General features: G+C 42.1%; 1 protein-coding gene across 3 annotated transcripts in view; it reads right to left on the minus strand.

Annotated features, from left to right (window-relative positions):
• The window catches only part of CSMD3 (CUB and Sushi multiple domains 3), a 767,893-nt gene extending 749,045 nt beyond the window's left edge, over window positions 1–18,848 (minus strand). For all 3 annotated transcript variants that reach the window (XM_049824473.1, XM_049824463.1, XM_049824457.1), the window contains exon 1: window positions 18,536–18,848. In XM_049824473.1, coding sequence (XP_049680430.1) covers window positions 18,536–18,713 — 178 coding nt within the window. In that variant the 5' untranslated portion in view covers window positions 18,714–18,848. The remainder of the gene's footprint in view (window positions 1–18,535) is intronic.
• Between the last annotated feature and the right edge of the window lie 786 nt (window positions 18,849–19,634).

The raw sequence follows: 19,634 nt of genomic DNA on the forward strand, positions 1-19,634 counted from the left end.
AGTAATATAAATGTGAAAGTGGGATAATTCTCAGAAAAAGTATCTCTTCCAGGTATGAAAGAACTCTTATTCTGGCAATTTTGAAAATATTGCAGAGTATCATTCCCAAAGTGTACAGTAACAGATTCATAGCCCAATACTGAAAAATCAGTAAGATGTACATTTAAATCTCACCAAAGCTGGTAGAAATCAAGCATTATCTGAGAGTTTATCTGAAAAGAGTCATTTTTTTCTCCTAGAGAAAAATCTAATTCCCAGAAACTTACTTCCCCTCTTAACAGCATGTATTAATGAAACACAATGATAAAATTGAAGAAGTAGTTGGAAGTTTGGGAATAAATCCCTCAATACAGGTTGATCTTAAACATTAGATTTTTTGTGCCATCTGCACTGGATTTGGACCCACCCAGCTTCTCAGAACAGTTATAAAACAAACCACTGTTGTTTCTTAATGTGCAGATATGAGGCAATATTACTTGCTCTTTTTTACTTTGCTATTTATGTAACTGAAAAAAAAAATTGCAATAATAACCCTAGAAAGGGCATATAAATAGGTTTTTATGAATAATTATTCATGATTTCCATCTGTTTAAAGTAATTAAAGCAGATGATATTTGACCCACTAACTTCAAGATTTTATTTTTGTTTTTCTCTAGCAAAGGACAGTAGCAATTCCCTTGAAGCCAATTTCTTATACAACTGTAAAGAACTGAAGACTTCAAAGTGCATTTCATACTACAGTGTATATCCTGATATTTATTTTTTTTTTAAATCTAGTGGTAAATTTCAAACCAAAGTACCTGAGGTTTTACTAACCCACAGATAACAAAGCCGTTTAACAGAGAAATTAACTTATTCTTTTTTTCTCCTGATCATTACCTGTAAGAATGCAGTTATTTGGTTTGGAACTGTGCATATTGTATTACACTCATATTTATTAATTTTGTATTCAAACAAGAAAATAAGCTAATGAAAATTCTCTATGGAGGACACTCCAAAATAGCAGTTAATGCAGTTTCTGGCAACAGTAAGTCATAATGATAATCAGGCCAAAAAGGTCTCTGTGCTTCTGTAACATCAGAGAAATATAGAAATCAAGTTTTGAGATCACAGTCACAACAAACATCTGCACTGTAACAACACTGTTTGCTTAAATCAGATTTAAATGATTTCTCAAAGGGCAATAAACACAAACTCTGCTTCCATTCAATCCAGACATGCATCAATCCTATGAATACCTAATTTACATGTAGCATTATGCAAAATGCTCTTGGTATTGTGCTTTTTTAAACAGATGGGACTGAGCTTAGATGTAGTTTAAGCAGACATGAGAGAGTATGTGAGCATTATTATAATGTTTTTGTCTTGAACTAAAATAATGTCAAACAGTACGAGCAGCCATAGAATTGTTATGAGCTTGTATTAAGTATGTTGAATTGTTCTGTGTAAACCCCACAAAAATAAAGTTTCCCCGTGAGCCTGTAGGGAGTTTAAAAAATACATGGTCGAACAACCATGATCAAAAATGTCGACACTGCTGTCCTTTATTCATGGAGAGGAAGAATCTTCTTCTGGCTTGATAGATAGAGGGTATTCTGTGGGAAGTAAAATAAGATTGGAAGAAATTATATGGGAGAGGGTTTCTTCTAGTTTAACATAGCTGTGTCAACAGGCACAGGGAAAAGATGGAGATACTGAACATCAGAGCATCCTTTGAGGCCGGACTTTTCTGTGGAGTCCCTTTGCTTCCTATCTCTTTCTTACTTTGGTCAATGTTGCTATTTACCATGGGGCAGAGATGGAGAAGAAAACATCAGGTTTTGAGGGAATGATGAACTGAAGCTCCACAAATTACCCTTAAACTGGTCCAATAATTAGGAGTGTTCAAAAACATTGTGAACATTAATGTGATTAATATTGAACTTCAAGTCTTCTTTTTTCTCCTTTCTAACCTCTTTTCTTTTTCTTTTCTTTTCTTTTCTTTTCTTTTCTTTTCTTTTCTTTTCTTTTCTTTTCTTTTCTTTTCTTTTCTTTTCTTTTCTCTTTTCTTTTCTTTTCTTCTCTTTTCTTTTCTTTTCTTTTCTTTTCTTTTCTCTTTTCTTCTATTTTCTTTTCTCTTTTCTTTTCTTTTCTTTTCTTTTCTTTTCTTTTCTTTTCTTTTCTTTTCTTTTCTTTTTTCTTTTCCCTTTCTTTTCTTTTCATTTCTTTTACTTATTTTATCATCTCTTTTATTTTCTTTTCTTTTTTCACATTGAAACAAAGGACTGAACTCATATGTGAAAGACTGAACTAGGATATACTTAGCAAAATGTGCTACTCAACTATAACTGAAATGTTTCCTTTTCATCCATTTATTGCAAAACTGAGACTTGGCTTCATGACTGGCTTCACTAACCAATTTTTTCCCTGTGATTGCTTTCATATCTGAGACAAATTCAAAGTTTTGCACAGCTTTACACTTTTCCACATTGTCCTGTGTACTACAGTTCTGTGTATTTATCCCTCATCTTGAACAAGAAAGCTTTATTTAAACCTTCAAAATCTTATAACTTTTCCAAAACTTTCTATGTAGATTTCTCCAGGCTCACACTCATCTTCTTGTTTAAAATATATTTCATTGTTTATCTAAGATGTTTCCATCAACTCTGAATTAAATTGAAGCTATCTTGATAAGGAGGTAGTTTCCTTTTGGTTTTGTACAGTGCTAGGGAACTATTCCTACATGGCAAGCACTGCCAATGCTGCTGTGTAATTTATCACTGAGCAGTGAGGATTCAATGCACTTTCTAAAACAGTCACTTTCCCCTAGCCTTTAGAAGCAGTTGCCTTTTAGATTAAGCAGAACTATTATTTAATAAATCTCAGAAATGCCCCTCAGAAGATTAGGAAAGGAAGTGTAGAAGGTTATTTAACATACTCTGCTTAGAGAATTTAGATAGCAGACTGTAATTATCCAAATTGGAATTTGGCCAGCAGATGAAGGCTAATAACAATATTCTGTGAAAAATACCATGCAATCTTTCAGGACCAGACATGCCAGCAACATCTCATCTGAAACATGGGAACTGCAACAGCTCAGTGTCCCTAACACTTTCCTTGGAATAGTAGTTCAGTTCAAATTCTAGAAAGAAAAGTACTTCCAACAGAATCAGTACCATTTCCTGCAACTTTAGAAATATATTTTTTAAGTCTGTTATTAAAATACTAAACAATCTCATTCTACCTCAGAAGTACCATGAAATGCATTCTGATTCAGCCCGCAAAATATTTATGGTTTTTCTGTCTAATGGAGAAGTCAACATATACAGACAGCCCTCTTCTCCAGTGGTTTTGGGCCTTGACCTAGTGAGGCTGGGTGCTTATGTCAGATGTTGCAGAGCTGAGATGGATTCTTACCCTTCTTTCAATGGCTGAGCCATAAGATAGGAAGTCCAAGACTGGAGTTCAGAAATGTAGGTTATGTTCTATGTCCCACATACTTCACGTATGAGAGAATTTAACTCCACTAGCATTAACAGCAGCAAATGTGCTAAGGGCTGGGATTTCTGTGGACTCCCAATTGGGAGCTCTCAAGAAGCACACTGGAAACTGTCCATAGGCTTGCACTCTTGCTGCATTTAGGCACCTCTGTGAAACTGTGATTACAAGCCTGACTCTTTGTGTTGGGACTTCATGTTTGGGCCTTCAACAGCTCTCCCAAACACTTTAGTTAGAATCATAGAATCATAGAATCATTTATGTTGGAAAAGACCTTCAAGATCATCAAGTCCAAGCATCATCCATGCCCACTAAACCATGTTCTGGAGTACTCCGTCTACTCGCTTTTTGAATACCTCCAGGGATGGTGACTCAACCACTTCCCTATTCCAATGTCTGACAACCCTCTCAGTGAAGAATTTTTTCCTAGTATCTAACCTAAATCTCCCTTGCCACAGCTTGAGGCCATTTCCTCTCATCCTATCTCCAGCCACCTGACAGAAGACACCAGCACCCACCTCACTACAACCCCCCTTCAGGTAGTTGTAGAGAGCGATAAGGTCTCCCCTCAGCCTCCTCTTCTCCAGACTAAACAGCCCCAGTTCCCTCAGCCGCTCCTCATAAGACTTGTGCTCCAGGCCCCTCACCAACTTGGTTGCCCTTCTCTGGACACGCTCCAGCACTTCAATGTCTTTCCTGTAGTGAGGGGCCCAAAACTGAACACAGTACTCGAGGTGCGGCCTCACCAGTGCCCAGTACAGGGGAACAATCCCCTCCCTGCTCCTGCCGGCCACACTATTTCTAATACTATTTCTGATTTGTTGTTGCTTCGGATTTTTTTGCCATGTCAAGTCAGTGACAGATTTCTTCTATGATAATTCCTCATTGCCATATTAAAAATTATTGATTGGATCTGTTTACTCATACCTTACAAGAAAGGTGACTCAAAAAGTTTGAAAAATTAATGTTAAGTTAAACTTTTAAGCATCACTGGTTGCTTTTACAGTTCCACAGAAAATGCTACATCTTTTTTCAGATAATTTCTTTGTCACTACTACCTCCATTAAGTATATGTCTGGAAGAAAGTACAGCATTGCTACAGTTCAGCATTTCCAACAAAAAGTTCCTTTTTTTTTCCTCCTTTCAAGAATTTATATATTTAACTCCATTGTGAAAGATTAGACAGATAAAGAAGCTCTCAGCAGAATCACAATACAGGTAATTACGGGTCTGTCAGCATTTCCATTATGAACTCCATTTAGCATTAAGGGCTTAGCATTTTTCCATCATTTCCGAAAATGTCAAACTGAAAACTGGCATGCAGATTAGCAGCCTGGATGCAAATTTGTTTACACAAAATATTTAAATCTGCTCAGCTGTTTTTGATTTAGATATCAGCCAGAAACTTTAAACTCTCAGGGTTTCTCATGTGGTTTTGCCAACTTGTAGACCAAATCACAGTTAAAAAAATGTGATTGGTTAATAATCTGTTGACTCATTCTCTTCTAAAGTTTTGAAATTATTTACCTTAGGCTTTAAAGTGGATTTTAGAATTTCCACTCATCTTGCAATTCTAGCCTTTCTCCTGCCATCTTTATAAATGAATGATGAGTTACAATAGGATTCAAAAACTATAATAAAACCTGATGGTATGCTTAAAGTCTGAAACATTTTTTTTAGGACTCACTGAACTACCATCATAAGACAGTGAACAGAAATGGACCAAAGCCTGTAAGCTTTTTGAGAGTGTCAATTACTTAGCCCACTAGCTCTAATACCATTTTAGGCTACTGGCCAAAAAGAATCTGATGGAGTTCAACTGTTAAAGTTTTTCAGTTTCATCAGTTTAGTTCCATGCATGGTATGAGCAGTTTTGTCGAACTGTCACATCCTAAATAAACTCTTCTGCATCGCAAGGAAATATTTTGCTTGTTATAACAATCTGCTCTGTTCTGCTAAAAGTCAGTGACAAATCTTCTTTTCATTTCAGTGGGGACAAGCTCTAAAATAATCTACTGGTAAATATTTCAATAAGGTTATAATTGAATCACTCTTGTTCAAAAATACACTTCTCACTTGAGAAGTAAGAAGCTTTGAAAGGGAAGACTTACAGCCACCAAGCAACATGCAATAGAAACACTGTTATAAACATTAATTGAGCCATCAATAGAAATGAGACAGAAAAATAGTATTAATTCAGAAAGAAAAAAAAAGGCACTGAGATTGTAAAATACAGATATTCAAGAAGATAACTGGCATATTGAAAATCCTGATAAGAGATGGGCAAACAGGAAAAGTCAATGATACTTCTCAAAACATGCACAGTCATCCAAGTGTGCCAAAGAACAGGAATCTAGCCCCAAACACTCTGTGAATTAAAAACATGAAAAAGTATGTTACAAAAGAGATGGTGCAAATAAACTTTGTGCAAATGAAGCATGGAGGAAGCAGATGAGGAGAAAAAAAATTAGCAACTAAATATATCCAAATCAGTTTGGCCAGAGGATGTTCACCTACAAGACACTGTGTACTGGCTTAATAGTGCAACACCCCCCCCCACACACACCTTATAAGAATGAAGAAAATGTTCTTCAGAAAATATCTCAGATAGATAGCATTAAAGTACAGCTATATCTTCAGGAGTATCTGCAAATTCTTTAATGATGATTCAATGCTCATTGCATTGTGTTCTTCATTTTTAATAAAGGACCCATTTTCCTTATAGTTACCTCAGACTTACCCTAAATCCTAGCAGGCAATTAATGACTTCTTAATAATTATAGAGGCTCTGCTGAGCAGATTCTCTCCTTAGCGGATATCTGTGGCACGCTCTGACTCTTTAGATTAGACATTTGTGTTAACTCAGCTGTCAATGGATTTCGAAGAGGTGACCAGTACAAGAGGCCCCAAAGGGAGCAATTTGGAACAGCAGCATTCACAAGTCAGATACATAGCAAACTCTCTTGATTTCATTGAAATGCTCAGTCATTCTTGGAACAAGCAAGTAACAGAATTCCTACAAATCTAGCTTTGTTTTACCCTATGTGATTTTTTTTCCCTTTAGTTTTTTGGGTTTTTTTGTTTTTGGTTTTTTTGGGGGGTTTTTTTGGTTTTTTTAATTAATCTATGAAATTCTGTAGAATTTAGAGTCCTGACTAGTCTGTTCTGGTTGTCAGAGAATAATGATGTCAGTAAAGGATACAGTACTACTACTAGATCTGTAAAATTTCCCTTACCATGTCACACGGACAGTTTCGTTGCATACATTGGAGCTTGAAAAACAGAGAAGATACATCTTGGATTTCCAAAACATGCCAAGTATCCAAATTTTAACCATCTGATTCTATGGTGTTTATTTCTATGCAAGTAAGGATTTTATCTTTAAGTTACTATTAGGTTTTGACTTTTTTTAATCATGTGTTTTGAAGTTTCTTTGTTTGGAGCGAACAGGTTTTATTTTGGTTACCAAAAAATAATCTTGTAGACAGGCACAATAGACTGAATAATGAAAACAAAAATATCTGAAATTCCACTCTTCCAATCTCCCCTCACCTTCTTGCAGATGATTTAAAATACAAAGAACCTCCAGAAAAAGCTGGTAAGTCTAACTGATGATTGTAAGGCTAGGAGGATATTTAATTTCCTAACAGATTACCCTTACATGGTTATTACTTTGGGCCACAAAAAGACTTTACAAATGACATAGAAACTGAAGAGAACTTTCTATATTTTACTGCAGGCTTTATGTTTTTGGGAGTTCTCCAGTGGTACTTGTGGAGTGGGAAGAGTTTGGGAAGGGAGCCCAGAAGTGCAGGGGAGGCTGGATAAATTGGGAAAAATTACAGGAGCTAGCTGATGAGCTAGAATATGAGTGTAGTAAAAATATATAGATAGAGCTTAGGAGAGTGGGGCTTTTTATGGGTAGCTTAATTTAAAACTAGCTGAAATTAGTGTAGAAACTCATACAAATTTCAGTGAGCTGCAATTGTAGTAGTAGAAAGATTTAGGAATTTTGGAAGCATATCCTTAGGAAAGTTATGGAGGCAGGCATGCAGGGGTCACCAAGGCTGTTGAACTTGTTCTATATTAAACATTGATTCTGTTGCTCATTGCTAGTTCAGATAAATAGCTCTGAGAAGCATAAGTTTGTCAAGATGTTTACAAAAATCACTGTTTTATATAGTTGATTGGTGCAACTTTCCACTGCTGACAATGAAAATGCCAATAAAATGTATCTCACCTATTTGTCAGGGGAAACTTGTTATCCTTGCATGAGAAGACATGGGAGGTTCTGTTGGCACTGTATCCTCTATGAAAAACACAGAAATGCTATTGCTAGTCTATTTTTTTTTTCCACAGAAGGGAGCTGAAAATTATACTTTCTCAAGAGTGCTGAAGTACTTGGGTAGAAAATTGGGCCACTGAAGAAGTATAATAACATTCACATTCTTACAAGATGTCTATAATTGCTATAAGGAGAATATGGTTGAATTTATGATATATGAAAGTTCATTAAATAGAATCTATAAAAACCTCTAAAAAAATATTCTCCCAAATGTCAGAGGTATTTTATTTTCCCAGGAGGGAGTTGCCAAGACTGAAATAAAGGGTAAAGAGGTGATATTATCAAGGTCTCTGAAGCTAGTAACTATGTGAATTGTGTGAAGGAAATTATTGGCCTCCTTCAAAAGAACTCACAGAAAGGATCTGCTATTGAAGAGTTCTGAATGGAAGTGGTAGATATGCTGAATAGTAATGTGGAAAGGAGTAGGTAATGATGTTCCTATTTGTTTTTAAGTTGAAGATCACACCAAGAAACTGAAGACTGAGCAGTTAGCTCCCCTCTTTCTGTTGTAAGAGAACATTTTTCAAGCCCATGAAATGTAAAATGTTGATTTTTTTTTTTTTTTCTCAGTTCCAGGAGCCTTTATTGAAGGGTCTAATTGAAGCTGAAATCTTCTAACAGTTTCATATGAAAGGATTTCATATTCGGTAAATAATGTGAGTGCTGTAAAAATCTTAGCCATTTTAGTAATAGTCCTAAGAGGGAAGGATCATTGTCATGAGTATTGCTAAGACATTCACTTGTTAAAGTACAATTTGTATCATTGCTTCAATACATCAGACTGATGAAAATTTTCTAATCAGGTAAGCACTTTTGTGAGCACTATATTGATGTAAAGATTTTTGGAGAAAATGTCTTGCCCTTTCAGTTATACATTCTGAATTACGAAATATATGTATTTCTTCTCTTGTGATCATTAAAACTGCCATGTCATGCAACAAGCATTGCTAAAGTCAGTAGCAGTAGTCAAATGATTAAGTATAAATGTCAATTAGCATAGATATATTCAAGGGAAAACACACAAGATGAGCATAGTCATGAATTAAGCATAGGTTCTTCTTGATAGAGCACACAGCTGCAGATGCCTGCTACCAGAAGTGCTGGCGTGCACACACACTTGCATGTGGCTGTGTGCGGGCCTGTGTTCCTACATATACCCGGAGATGCATGAAAAAAGTGTCTTTTACCACAGAGCTGATTCATTGACTTGATCATGTGAGGTAGCAAAAGACCTATTCTTCTTTTCTTCCCTTCACCTTTGGTTAACCAGGTAGGCTTTCCAAAAGTCAGGATTTGGACCTTTGTTTTCAAGTATGTTTTAGCTCTTGTGATTTTGGCTGAGTACATTACATGTTTTTAGACTCTGAGATGGTGGCAAACACAAAGAATGTGCTAGCAGAAGATAAATACAATAAAATTAATGTGGAGAGTCCCTTATTTTTGTGCTTTGTTTTTTCTAGACAATTCAGCATTTTCAAATGTTACTATGTATTTGGAATATATGATAATCCAACAAAAGTAAAACCAAATTGCATTAATAATTATCTCTGAAAGCATTCTAAACTGAAATCTATTTTCTCAGTTCCTCCCAGTTCCTCTGCAGCTATTAGCAGCCTTCCGCAAATTCTAAAATGTTTTACTGGAGAACAAAAATTTAATAAGGAATGTTGAAACCAGGTTGTAAATTGGCTGTAATTCAGCATATGTCCTGACAAAAAGCATGAGTACTCTGTGGTTTTAAGTACTACAGCTGACGCTGTGTTAGCGTACTACCGGTACATCAAATCGAGTGGACTGATCCCCAGAAGTGCTAACATGATCAATAAAATGTAGAAAGACAGAGCATTTTCTGACTGTATCCAAATATATAATTTATTTTACTTAAATAGAATCATAAACAATTTACTTCATAATCTTTGTGTTTATAATGCAATGTGAGTTTTCCAAAGAGCACGTCTATTGAAAATTTCTGGTGTACTGTAAAATACATGGCTTCTGTTATAACTTATATTTCCAAGTCAAATGAAAAGTATGTACAGAAAACTGTAATTCAAAACTCAGTATGAAAAGAAGCAGAGGCAAATGTACTCTCAAAGGTCGTATTCTGGACTTTCCTGTTGTTTTCTATGGGCTCAAAAACAGGCAGTTTAGAAGCTCATTTTATATCCTGTTTTGTAACTTCCATTCACCTTTGGATCAAAGCTGATCTACAGAAGCAACACCACAACTTTTAGTATAGACTTTTAAAAGATTAGTTTTAATTAGACTACGCTTCGATTCCCAAAGCAAATTGCACAGCAATCAAGAAAGCTAAGTATAGTAGAATGTGAAGTTTTCCTTCTGGGTTAGATTAAACGGTGGAGGAAAGGTTTGGTAATTCAAGTAGTTCCATCTCAACACTATGTTGAAACAAGAATAATATCTGTACTATGCATTTATGTAGGTTATTTTAGCTAAGGACTCCAAACTACACTTGCAGATACCCACTTTCTGAGTCTGAAAACAGTTCTATAAGAAGATAATGATCACAGAGGGATCATTTTAACTGCCACTGAAATACAGCCACCTCTGAGATGTGATATGTCAGCCTCTTTAAATGATAATACAAGTATTAAAATAAAACATGAAATAGCACAAATACTTCTTTTTTTATTTGAAAGGTGATTAGAGGTTTTCATTCTAATAAAATCAGTTTTATAGAAACTATATTTAGTAAAAATTTCCTAAATCAGTGGGAATAAGTAATTGTTTTAGTTAATATGCTAGGATCAGGTTTTATTAGTGTTTTTAGTAACTGGTGGTTTTTTTCTTTTCATCAAGCTTTCCTCCTAACATTTGCTAGCTTGTACTCTTGTTTTGTTAGTGAAATCAGTTATGTATTATAGTAGAACTTTCTTCTGAGATTGGGAATACACAATAAATTAAGAGGTAACGGATACTTGCACATACATTTCAAGTTGTTACCTGCACCTTTGTAAGCTAACAATGCAGTCTGTTGAATTTCTTCATAACATAACCAAATATATGAATATAATCTCTATATATGCATATTATATATGTATGTGTACACATATGTGTATACACAATTCCATGAGAATGAAACCAAGCAAGTTATAATGCATAAAGATAAAAAGCTAGTAAGATATGTAAATATGGAAAACAGACAAAATATAGAATTCAAGGTCAGAAGTAGTGATTCATCATCTGTATAATTCAAGTAATTACTCAGTCATTTCTGCCTCAAGCCTGCAGATTCCTTTAGTCCTACTGCAAAGATAATCTGTGTTATTTACAGCCCTCGGGAGGTGAAAATTCATCACCCTGTGAATCCTTCTGTGGTTAAGTTAGTTACTGTTATTCACCTCATTTCTATGATACAATATGAAAATGATACATGATGCTATGATGCTTTTTGTAGAATCCAAGGGAAAATGGGCAGTCCATCTCTCTAAGTCTGCGCTGGTTGCATCCCATTTTGCTCTTTGACAATACAGTCTTGTTAGCGGACCAGTCCTGGTGGAATCCCTTGTATGTCATTCCCCAATGTGTTGAGGCTCGCTCTCTCTGACTAACACTGTTCCTAAATCTACAAACTTATCTGTCTAACATTTCAGACACTTGGAAGGAGATAATGAATTTCCACCATTTCCTTTTTTGACATTTACAACGGTATTCAGCACTTATAATGCTGGAATTATGGAGCCATAGTAAATCTTACATGATCTGTAAGAACAAGGCAGTGAGACCATGAATGCAAATCTGCCCAGGAAAAGTAAACAACTGAATGTAAACATCTACAAAACCCTGATATGTCTGTCTGTGTGTGCATGTTTATTTTAAAAAATCTTCCCCATAGTCCAATATCCTTGTCCCTTCAGTTTCCCAGAAGAAAAGCTAGATGTTGGGAAGCAGATATTAAATGTTCCTAATACTACTAGGCTTTTTTTTAAGAGGCAGGTGACATCCTGTACATTACACACCATTCACCCTTCTAATCTAGGTCCAAGATAATTGCCAAATGTTGTCCCTTGAATTTTTGATAAATATAAAGATTCTCTCTTTTGGTAGAGAAATTGTACAGTTTCATTGAGAAGGAAACATTCTGCGAAGTTGTTTGAAAGGCACATGTTTAAAGCATGTAAGCGTTCTGGGATTTTGTAATAAACTTTAACATGAAAATTCTTTAATCGAAATGGTGAGGTAAGTTTTATAGCCTTGTAATAACTACTTTTATCATACACCTCTTTGATTTGTTACTTAAATATTGCTTCTTCAAATATCTTGTGTAGTAAGAGCTTCCTTAAAATTATAGGGGTCTAAGAAAAAACCAACAACTTAGACCAAATTGTCTGTTCTCTGACTGTTCTTTCCTGGGAGATTGCTTTGGAGTAACTGGTAAAATAATTTCCCACAAGGGCTTTGTTCTGTTGTTTCACTCTTAACCCTTATGTCCAGAAATACAAGCCGAATGATACTCATCAGCAAGAAGTTGAGTCTGAGATGTCACAAGCCTGTTGACTTAGAAATGAAGTTTTCTATTAGTGGAGAAGGAGAAAAACAATTTTTGCAGCAGATTGTAAAGGCTTTCCTACTCCTACCAGGTCCAATTTATCAGATTCTGTAGAATTAACATTTTACATATATTTCTAAGTTATTTTATAGATGTTTTCCTTTGACTTTTACTGTCTCTCTCTGTCCCAGCATTATAATGATGGACTCACTTGGCCTTGCTTCAGAGGTGTTAACTAGTTCCCCAGGCTCTCACTGGACCCAGCTGAAATCAGAAATGCTCAATACCTCTGAAAATCAGATAGTATCCAAGACATTTTTTTTTTTTTTAAAAAAGGAGGGATAGAAGGCTACATTATTCTTCATAACCTTTTCTCTGAAAGGGTGTTACAATCATGCAAATTGAACCATCCCCACAGGACACTTCAAAAATCTTTTAAAATTTCTCTAAAAAACATCTCTGCTTTTCTTTCTCTTTACTAGATCCATGTGCATTCAGTGGTTACAAATCTCAAATTTTGGGGGTTGACCTGTGCAGCACATCAGCAACACTGGGTATAACAAAGTCAATTTTTTTACAAGCTTTCACACTATTCAGTGCTTCCAGCCAGATGCAGAGCGTGAAGGGTGGAGGATATGAATCCAATGGTATAAAGGGAAGGGAAGGGAAGGGAAGGGAAGGGAAGGCAAGGCAAGGCAAGGCAAGGCAAGGCAAGGCAAGGCAAGGCAAGGCAAGGGAGGCAGAAGGAGAGAGAATAGACAAGTGATGGAGCACAGGCCAGTCCATGCCTCTTAAAACATGATGTTTGGAAAGCAGCCTCTAGCTTGGGAGACCCAAAACTACTGGCTGCTGAAATCCAGGATAATGTGCTGGTGTCTCTGTACTTGCTGTTTCTCCTATCTTTCCCTAGACTACTGCTAATAGTCACCGTTGGAGATAAAGAGCACTACGCTAGATGGGCAATTGATCCTACTTGATTTGTTCCTCAAAACCAACCAACCAAAATCCCATAAAAAAACCCAAGGAAAAAACCAGGTAGACTACAAGTTTCTGCTACGTTTATTGCACAGGAGTTTTGGAAAAGGAGGGATTTGAAAGCACATCCACAGAATTCTTTATGTCTCGTGGGCTGGTGCTTACAAGTCGGGATGTCGATAGGGGAGTTGAAGATGCAACCTGCCCCTCTCCAGCCTGTGCGGTTGCCTGGAGCCCCCAGCCCGCTCCCGCGAGGAACGGGCTCATTGCGCTCAGGGAGTGAGGGGCTAGTTCTGTATCTTAAAAATACCGCAACCACCCACCCTAACGCTGCCTCAGACTTGCAAACAAAAGACTTGCAGGAGTCACCGAGCTAAAGCAAGCAAAGCCAAACGACGGAAGAGTGTATTAAGAAGGTCTCCCAGGAGGTGCGGGGGCCTCGGGCGGCTGCTGAGGCCGGAGCCGGAGCCGGAGCCGGAGCCGGTGCCGGTGCCGGTGCCGGTGCCGGCGCCGGTGCCGGGCGCGGGCGGAGCCTGCCGGCGGGCTGCCGCCGCTCCGTGCCGGCTCCGCCTTGCGACTGCTGCCTCTCGCAGTGAAAAAGCGGAGACTGCGGGCGACGTTCCTCGGTGCCCTTTGCGGGTCCCTAAAGGCCACCGGGCAAGGGAAGGAGAAGCGGTCCCTGCTGCTGCTGCTGCGAGGGGATGCGTGTTTCTTCGTTCTCCCCTGCAGAAGAGGAGGAGGAGGAGGAGCCGTGCGCTAAGCGGGGGGCATAGCGGAGCCTTGGTTTAGCCCTGAACTGAAGGAGAAGGGCGGGGGTGAGAGGGGGTAACTTTGCCTGCAGCCCCGCAGAACTGTGTAGCTTGGGAAAAATCGCTTAGGTGCTGTGCACAGGAGCCCCGCGCGGTCTGCGGGAGCTGATGGGCAAGAGGCACCGTAGAGGAGCTGAGCGTGTGCGGAGGAGTTGAAAAGGAAGGGCGACGTCGTCCCTTCGCTAGTCAGTGTCTCCCTGCACCCCTGCGTGCGTACACACACACGCACACGCACACGCACACGCACACAAAGATGCAGCAGCAGCGACCATCTGGAACTGGGGAAACCCGAGCCCACCGCTACTCGCCCAGCCGTTTCCGCTTCGGCCACAGAGCGAGCACCTCGCTGCGACCACCCGTGCCCCACCGAGGAAAGCCAGACACCAGTAACCCCACAAGTCAAGTGACTGAGAAGGAAGCTGGGGGGGGGAGCGGGGGGGAAGCTGGCGGAGCCCGAAGGGAGCTGGGCTGAGGTGGGAATGGGGGAGAAGGGAGACTGCAGAGGTGGCTGAAAGAAGCAGGGCACGCTTTGTCCCTGCTCAATATTTCCACATGCCAGGTACCCCTCAGTGGAAATGGAAATCTTTTCCATTTTCTCGTCCCTTCTTCTGTCAACGAGCCGTTTAAAATCTCACTGCTTCGTCTCCCTTTTATTTTGAAGGCTGCCCTTGTTCCGCTTGTCACAACTGCAACAGGGGAACAGAGGAACAACAGCAGAGGCAAAGCTTCGTTTTAGCCAGGCAGACAAAAGAGCAGACCTTGGTGCTCTCTGCTCTCTGTCTCGGAGCGACAGCTAAACAGAAGAGATGGAGGAGTCTTGTGGTCTCTGGTCATTTCACCTGATTTCCTCTCTGGCTTGCTTCCACAAACAGATCTGAAGCGTTTTCTAATTTGTTTATTTTTCTGGTGAAGGGACATGCCAAACTGAAGGGGTGCCGGTATCAGTGATTTCTCTCTTAAATCCCAGGAGGAAAAGCTCACTGATGTTGCTTCATTTTTAGGTTTTTTGGTGTTTTTTTTTTGTTTGGTTGGTTTTTTTTTAATCCCCTCTCCTCCCTTTTCTGTAAGGGAGTTGTCTGGTGGAGGTTTCCACTCCCTGCTCCTCCAAGCTTGGTTTGTATTTCCTGTGCCTAAATGGTTCTTCTCATTTCTCCCAGGCGTGTGTGGGGGTGTGGGGGTGAGGGAGAAGGGGAAGGATCTTTCCTAGGTGTCTTGCACATCTAAAGGGAAGAGCACAGGATCCATCATCCCCTGCAGCTGGCCAGGAATCACCCTACTTGGTATTTTCTAAATGTTTGGGGTTTTGTGTTTGGTTGCTTGTTTATTTTAATGCCTTCTGTGCCTTCTCTCGCTTTTCAATGCTGCCATTTCTTTGATTTTTTTTCCTCCATGTCTATCCAAGAAAGATTTTGTTGGAGACTGATCTGCGGCATAATGAGATATTGCGTAAGCAGTTAGATATTCATTGAAGAAACTACAATTCCTCTGTACTCCAGCTCTTCCTATCACCCCTTCCCCAGCAGTTCTGATAATTACCTTCCTCCCATTTTCTCCTTTCTTCTCCCTTTTCTAAGCCCTCCCAAGTATTGTCGCAAGGTTCCAAAGAGGCACAAATTTATAGATAAACGTGGAGAATTTTTTTGTCTATATGGATATATACGAGGAGTGCATAATTAATCAGATATGAACATGGCTCCGTAAGCACCCTGGGATAGTTTGACACCTGTAACAGTGGGATAGCTGTGGATCGAGACTGGAGAAATGGTGACAGGACGATGAGAAAAGCAGGAAGGGCCTGAGAGGCAGATATCAAGCAAAGCTGTGGAAGGGCTCTGGATGACAGGAACCTCAGCAACAGGTTGGGTGTTACAATGTGGTGCTGGACTATTCAGTAAGGGTGATCAAGCAAGGAAGGGTATGGGCTAGAGCTTGGGGAGGTGGGGTGTGGTGAAAAGGCCTTGCCAGGCAATGGTAGAGCAGATGCAGGATCTGGGGAGTCACCTTGCTCCCAACATCTGGAACGTTTTAAATGGGTAGGTATTCATTCATTGTTGGCCTCCGCCGAGGCTTCTGGGAGCCGAAGCGTGTGCTGACACAATGGGAATATAAATCAAGGTAAAATGTATTCATTCACGGAGTGGGGAGAGAACTAAATATAAACGCCCAGAATAGATGCAGTGCTGCATTCAGCCTAAGCCAGCTCTATGGAGTTTGGCTGCCTAAAGGAGCCCCCGCCCAGGGTGTAAAATCCGACCTACCGGATTTGCAGTTGCTGGGAGTACCCCCCGCTCCGAGGGAAGTCTATGGAAACTGCTGGGGTCAGCACCTGGGAAGCTCAGGCCCTGACAATAGAGAGGAACCAGCTTCGCAGCGTGTCCCTGGGACCGTACGTGGGCAGGAAGAGAAAGGGCCAGTTTCGCAAAGCCCGTTTTCTCTCTTTCTCTTGGGCCGTTTCAGGTGCTTCGCCCCAGCTCTGCCCTCAGTACCCAGCGTTTTTTCCTCCCCCCACCCCCAAGGGCAAGCGAGGCGGCTTCTCAACAGGTGCCGTGGAAACTCGCACCGCTCCCGCGGCCACCGCGACGCGGGGAGAACCGCCCGAGTCCCGAATTTTGTAGGATGCTGCCGCCCCGCGACTCCTGCTCACAAAGCAGCTGCTTCGGCAGCAGCTCCGGAGCCACCCGGTAGCCCCGGCGCCTCCGTTCCGCGCCCGCTGCGCGCCGCGGAGCGGCACGGCGCGCCTCGCCTCGCAGGCAGCGAGCCCGTGACTCGCCAGCGACGGCAGCCGGCACGGGGAAGGCGTTAATGACAGCGGGCTGAACCAGGGGGGGGAAACGCTCCCCGGAGCCCCGGGTCGGTCTCGGTCGCGGACCTCCAGAGCGGGGCAAAGCGCAGGGAGCAGCTCGCTTCGACAGACGCGAGCGGAGGGAGGCTGGCTGGAATGAGAACGCGCGTTAACGTCGCACGCCAGCCCCTTCCCCTTCCATCCCCCGCGCCGGGATAACGGGGGATGAGGTAAAAGCCCTCGACAGCCTCTCCGTGAAACACGAGTTATCTTTTTCCACGCGATGCAAATGGGGGGACAAGCAGCTGCAAAGCTCTACAATAAACTGTTTCATCCAAGGCAGAGCCAGCTTGGGCAGGCACGCCTTTGAATGCCCCCCCTCCACCCCCGCCCCCCCGCAACACACCTCCTGCCCACCCGTGCAGGCAACCTCTGTAGGCGAGAACCGAGTCTAAAAACTCGGAGAGGATCGATAATGTCTACTAAATATTCTGGAAATGTATGAGTGTGGCGGGGAGGAGGGATGATGATGAGGAGGGGGATAAAAGGGTGATTAATCAGGTATTAATCACTGGCCACAAACAAGGGGAGATTATTTCGGGTAGGCAGCCGACTGTGGGGACTTGCAGAATAGATCCTTTTACTGAAGGCACGCGTGATGGGATCAGCACTTCACCGGTTAGCGATGCCTGGGTAATTTTGAAGGTGCACATTATTCAAGCCACATATTTCTTCTTTTCTCTGCATGTAGCATTTCCCTTAACTGTCTGCAAGCACAGACTTAGTGAAGATATTTATGCCGCTAACTAGAGGCTTCCTTTTTGCTCTCCTTTCATGAACACAGAAGCAGGAAGAAAGCAAAACAGCCCCTGCTCCGAAAAAAAAAAAAAAAAAAAAGAGAAAAAAACCTCCCACCCCACCCACCCCGCCCCCCCGTACATCAGGGAAAAGGGACCAAAGGAGGGAAGAGAAAAGGTGTCGATCTTTGCACCCAGCGGCAGACCATGCCTTCAAGGCTGAATTGCTAACGCACCTTCTCGACAGCCAGGGAGCCCTGCATGCATACAAACAGCTGAGCGTGAAGCGCATTTCGGGCTGTGAGACGGCTACGCACACGCTGGGCTCCTCCGTAACTTTCCCCACGCAACGGGTTAAACTAATAAGTGCATCGATACAGGCATTCCCGCAAAGAGCTCGTGGCTCGACCGAAAACCAGAAATGTAGGTAACCCCCCCCCCCCACACACACACACACTACCATCATCATCACCTTAGAAAAGTCATCCGGTGGGATTTGCTTGAATATACACTAGTTAGAGGCTATATGAACCAACTCACGTCTCCGTTTGAGCATACTGCAAGAATATTTATTGAGCCCCAGCTCAGTCACTGCATTGAACGCCAAGCCTGGCAAGCAAATACATTTCCTATCTCCGAAGAGAGCTCTGAATCAACTCCTTCTTTCCCCCCCGCTTTAGCGATCATTTATATCTTTCCATTGCAAAGTACCCAGGGTAAAAATATAAAATAAGAGAGAAATATATTTTGAAATACACGTTGGTATAAGGCGAGAGCTTGCAACGCCCTGACCGAAAGCAAACGCACCCCTAAAAATATACCCCTCAAATACTACCCTACCTTTCACACACGAAACCATCAATAAAAAGACGAGGTTCCAAAATGTAAATCCACTTTTAATCTCCATTTTCTTCACGAGGATGAAGTCCAGCCGGCCACATTTAGTACATCCCCTTTCCCAAAAGTCTGCTAATTTCGATTCCTTTGCACGGATTTCCCCTCTGCAGATCCCTTTCATATTACTCTCGAGAGCTCCTAATTCCTATTCCTTGGCCAGGCGCAGCGGAGTTGTTGCTGTTGATGGTGCGCGGTCACAGCTCGGAGTGAATGGTGTTTCTGGGATACCACAGCAACCTTGACGAGGACTCAACCATCTCTCCAACGGGGGCACAAAGTCTCAGCTACTCTCGATCGTGTCTCTTCCTTCCCCCACCCCCCCCGCTACCCCAACTCCCTGCACAGCCGAAACCCACCACAATCCTGGCTCCTTACAGCATCCACCAGGAGCCACGGAAGAGCATCTGAAAGCTCAGACGCTCTCTCGAATAAACTCCAAACAGTATTTGCAATTGAGATTCTCCCCCCGCCCCCCCGCTCCCCCAGGAGGATCAATTCAGCCTAGGAAAACGGCTCGGGAAGCGGTAGAGAGAGCGGCGCGGTCTCCCCAGCCTGCCGGAGGAGCCTCGGGCAGCTAACGCGGCGGGGCGCATCCATCCCGCCGCCGCCCGCCGAAACGATCAGTGCCTCGTTATTAAGAATTCACGTGCGGTGCTCGGGGGCTGCCGTCGTCACCGCCGGCACACGCTCACGCTCACTCACACACTCACACTCACTCTCACACACGCGCGCGCGCCTTCGGGCACACAGCTCGCGCGGCCGCGTGTGCGTCTCCGAGGGGATTTGCAGGCTAATTGCTCTGCGCGGAGACATTAATTACGGGCCGGTCTCCGCGGGCGCGGGGAGGCGGCGGGGGGCAGCCGCGGCGGGCACAGCCCCGCTCCCCGAAGAGCTCGGCCGCAGCCGCGCCCGCAGCTGAGAGGGCTCGTTGCCGCGGCGGCCGGGGGCGCGGGGGGGGGGCAGGCGGCGCCGCGCAGCGGGAGGACGGGCGGGGCGGGCGGGGCGGCGGCGGCAGCAGCTCCCGCCGGGCCGGGCCGGGCCG

This window comes from Accipiter gentilis, chromosome 2 (assembly GCF_929443795.1).
Source record: "Accipiter gentilis chromosome 2, bAccGen1.1, whole genome shotgun sequence".
Taxonomy (NCBI): Eukaryota; Metazoa; Chordata; class Aves; order Accipitriformes; family Accipitridae; genus Astur; species Astur gentilis.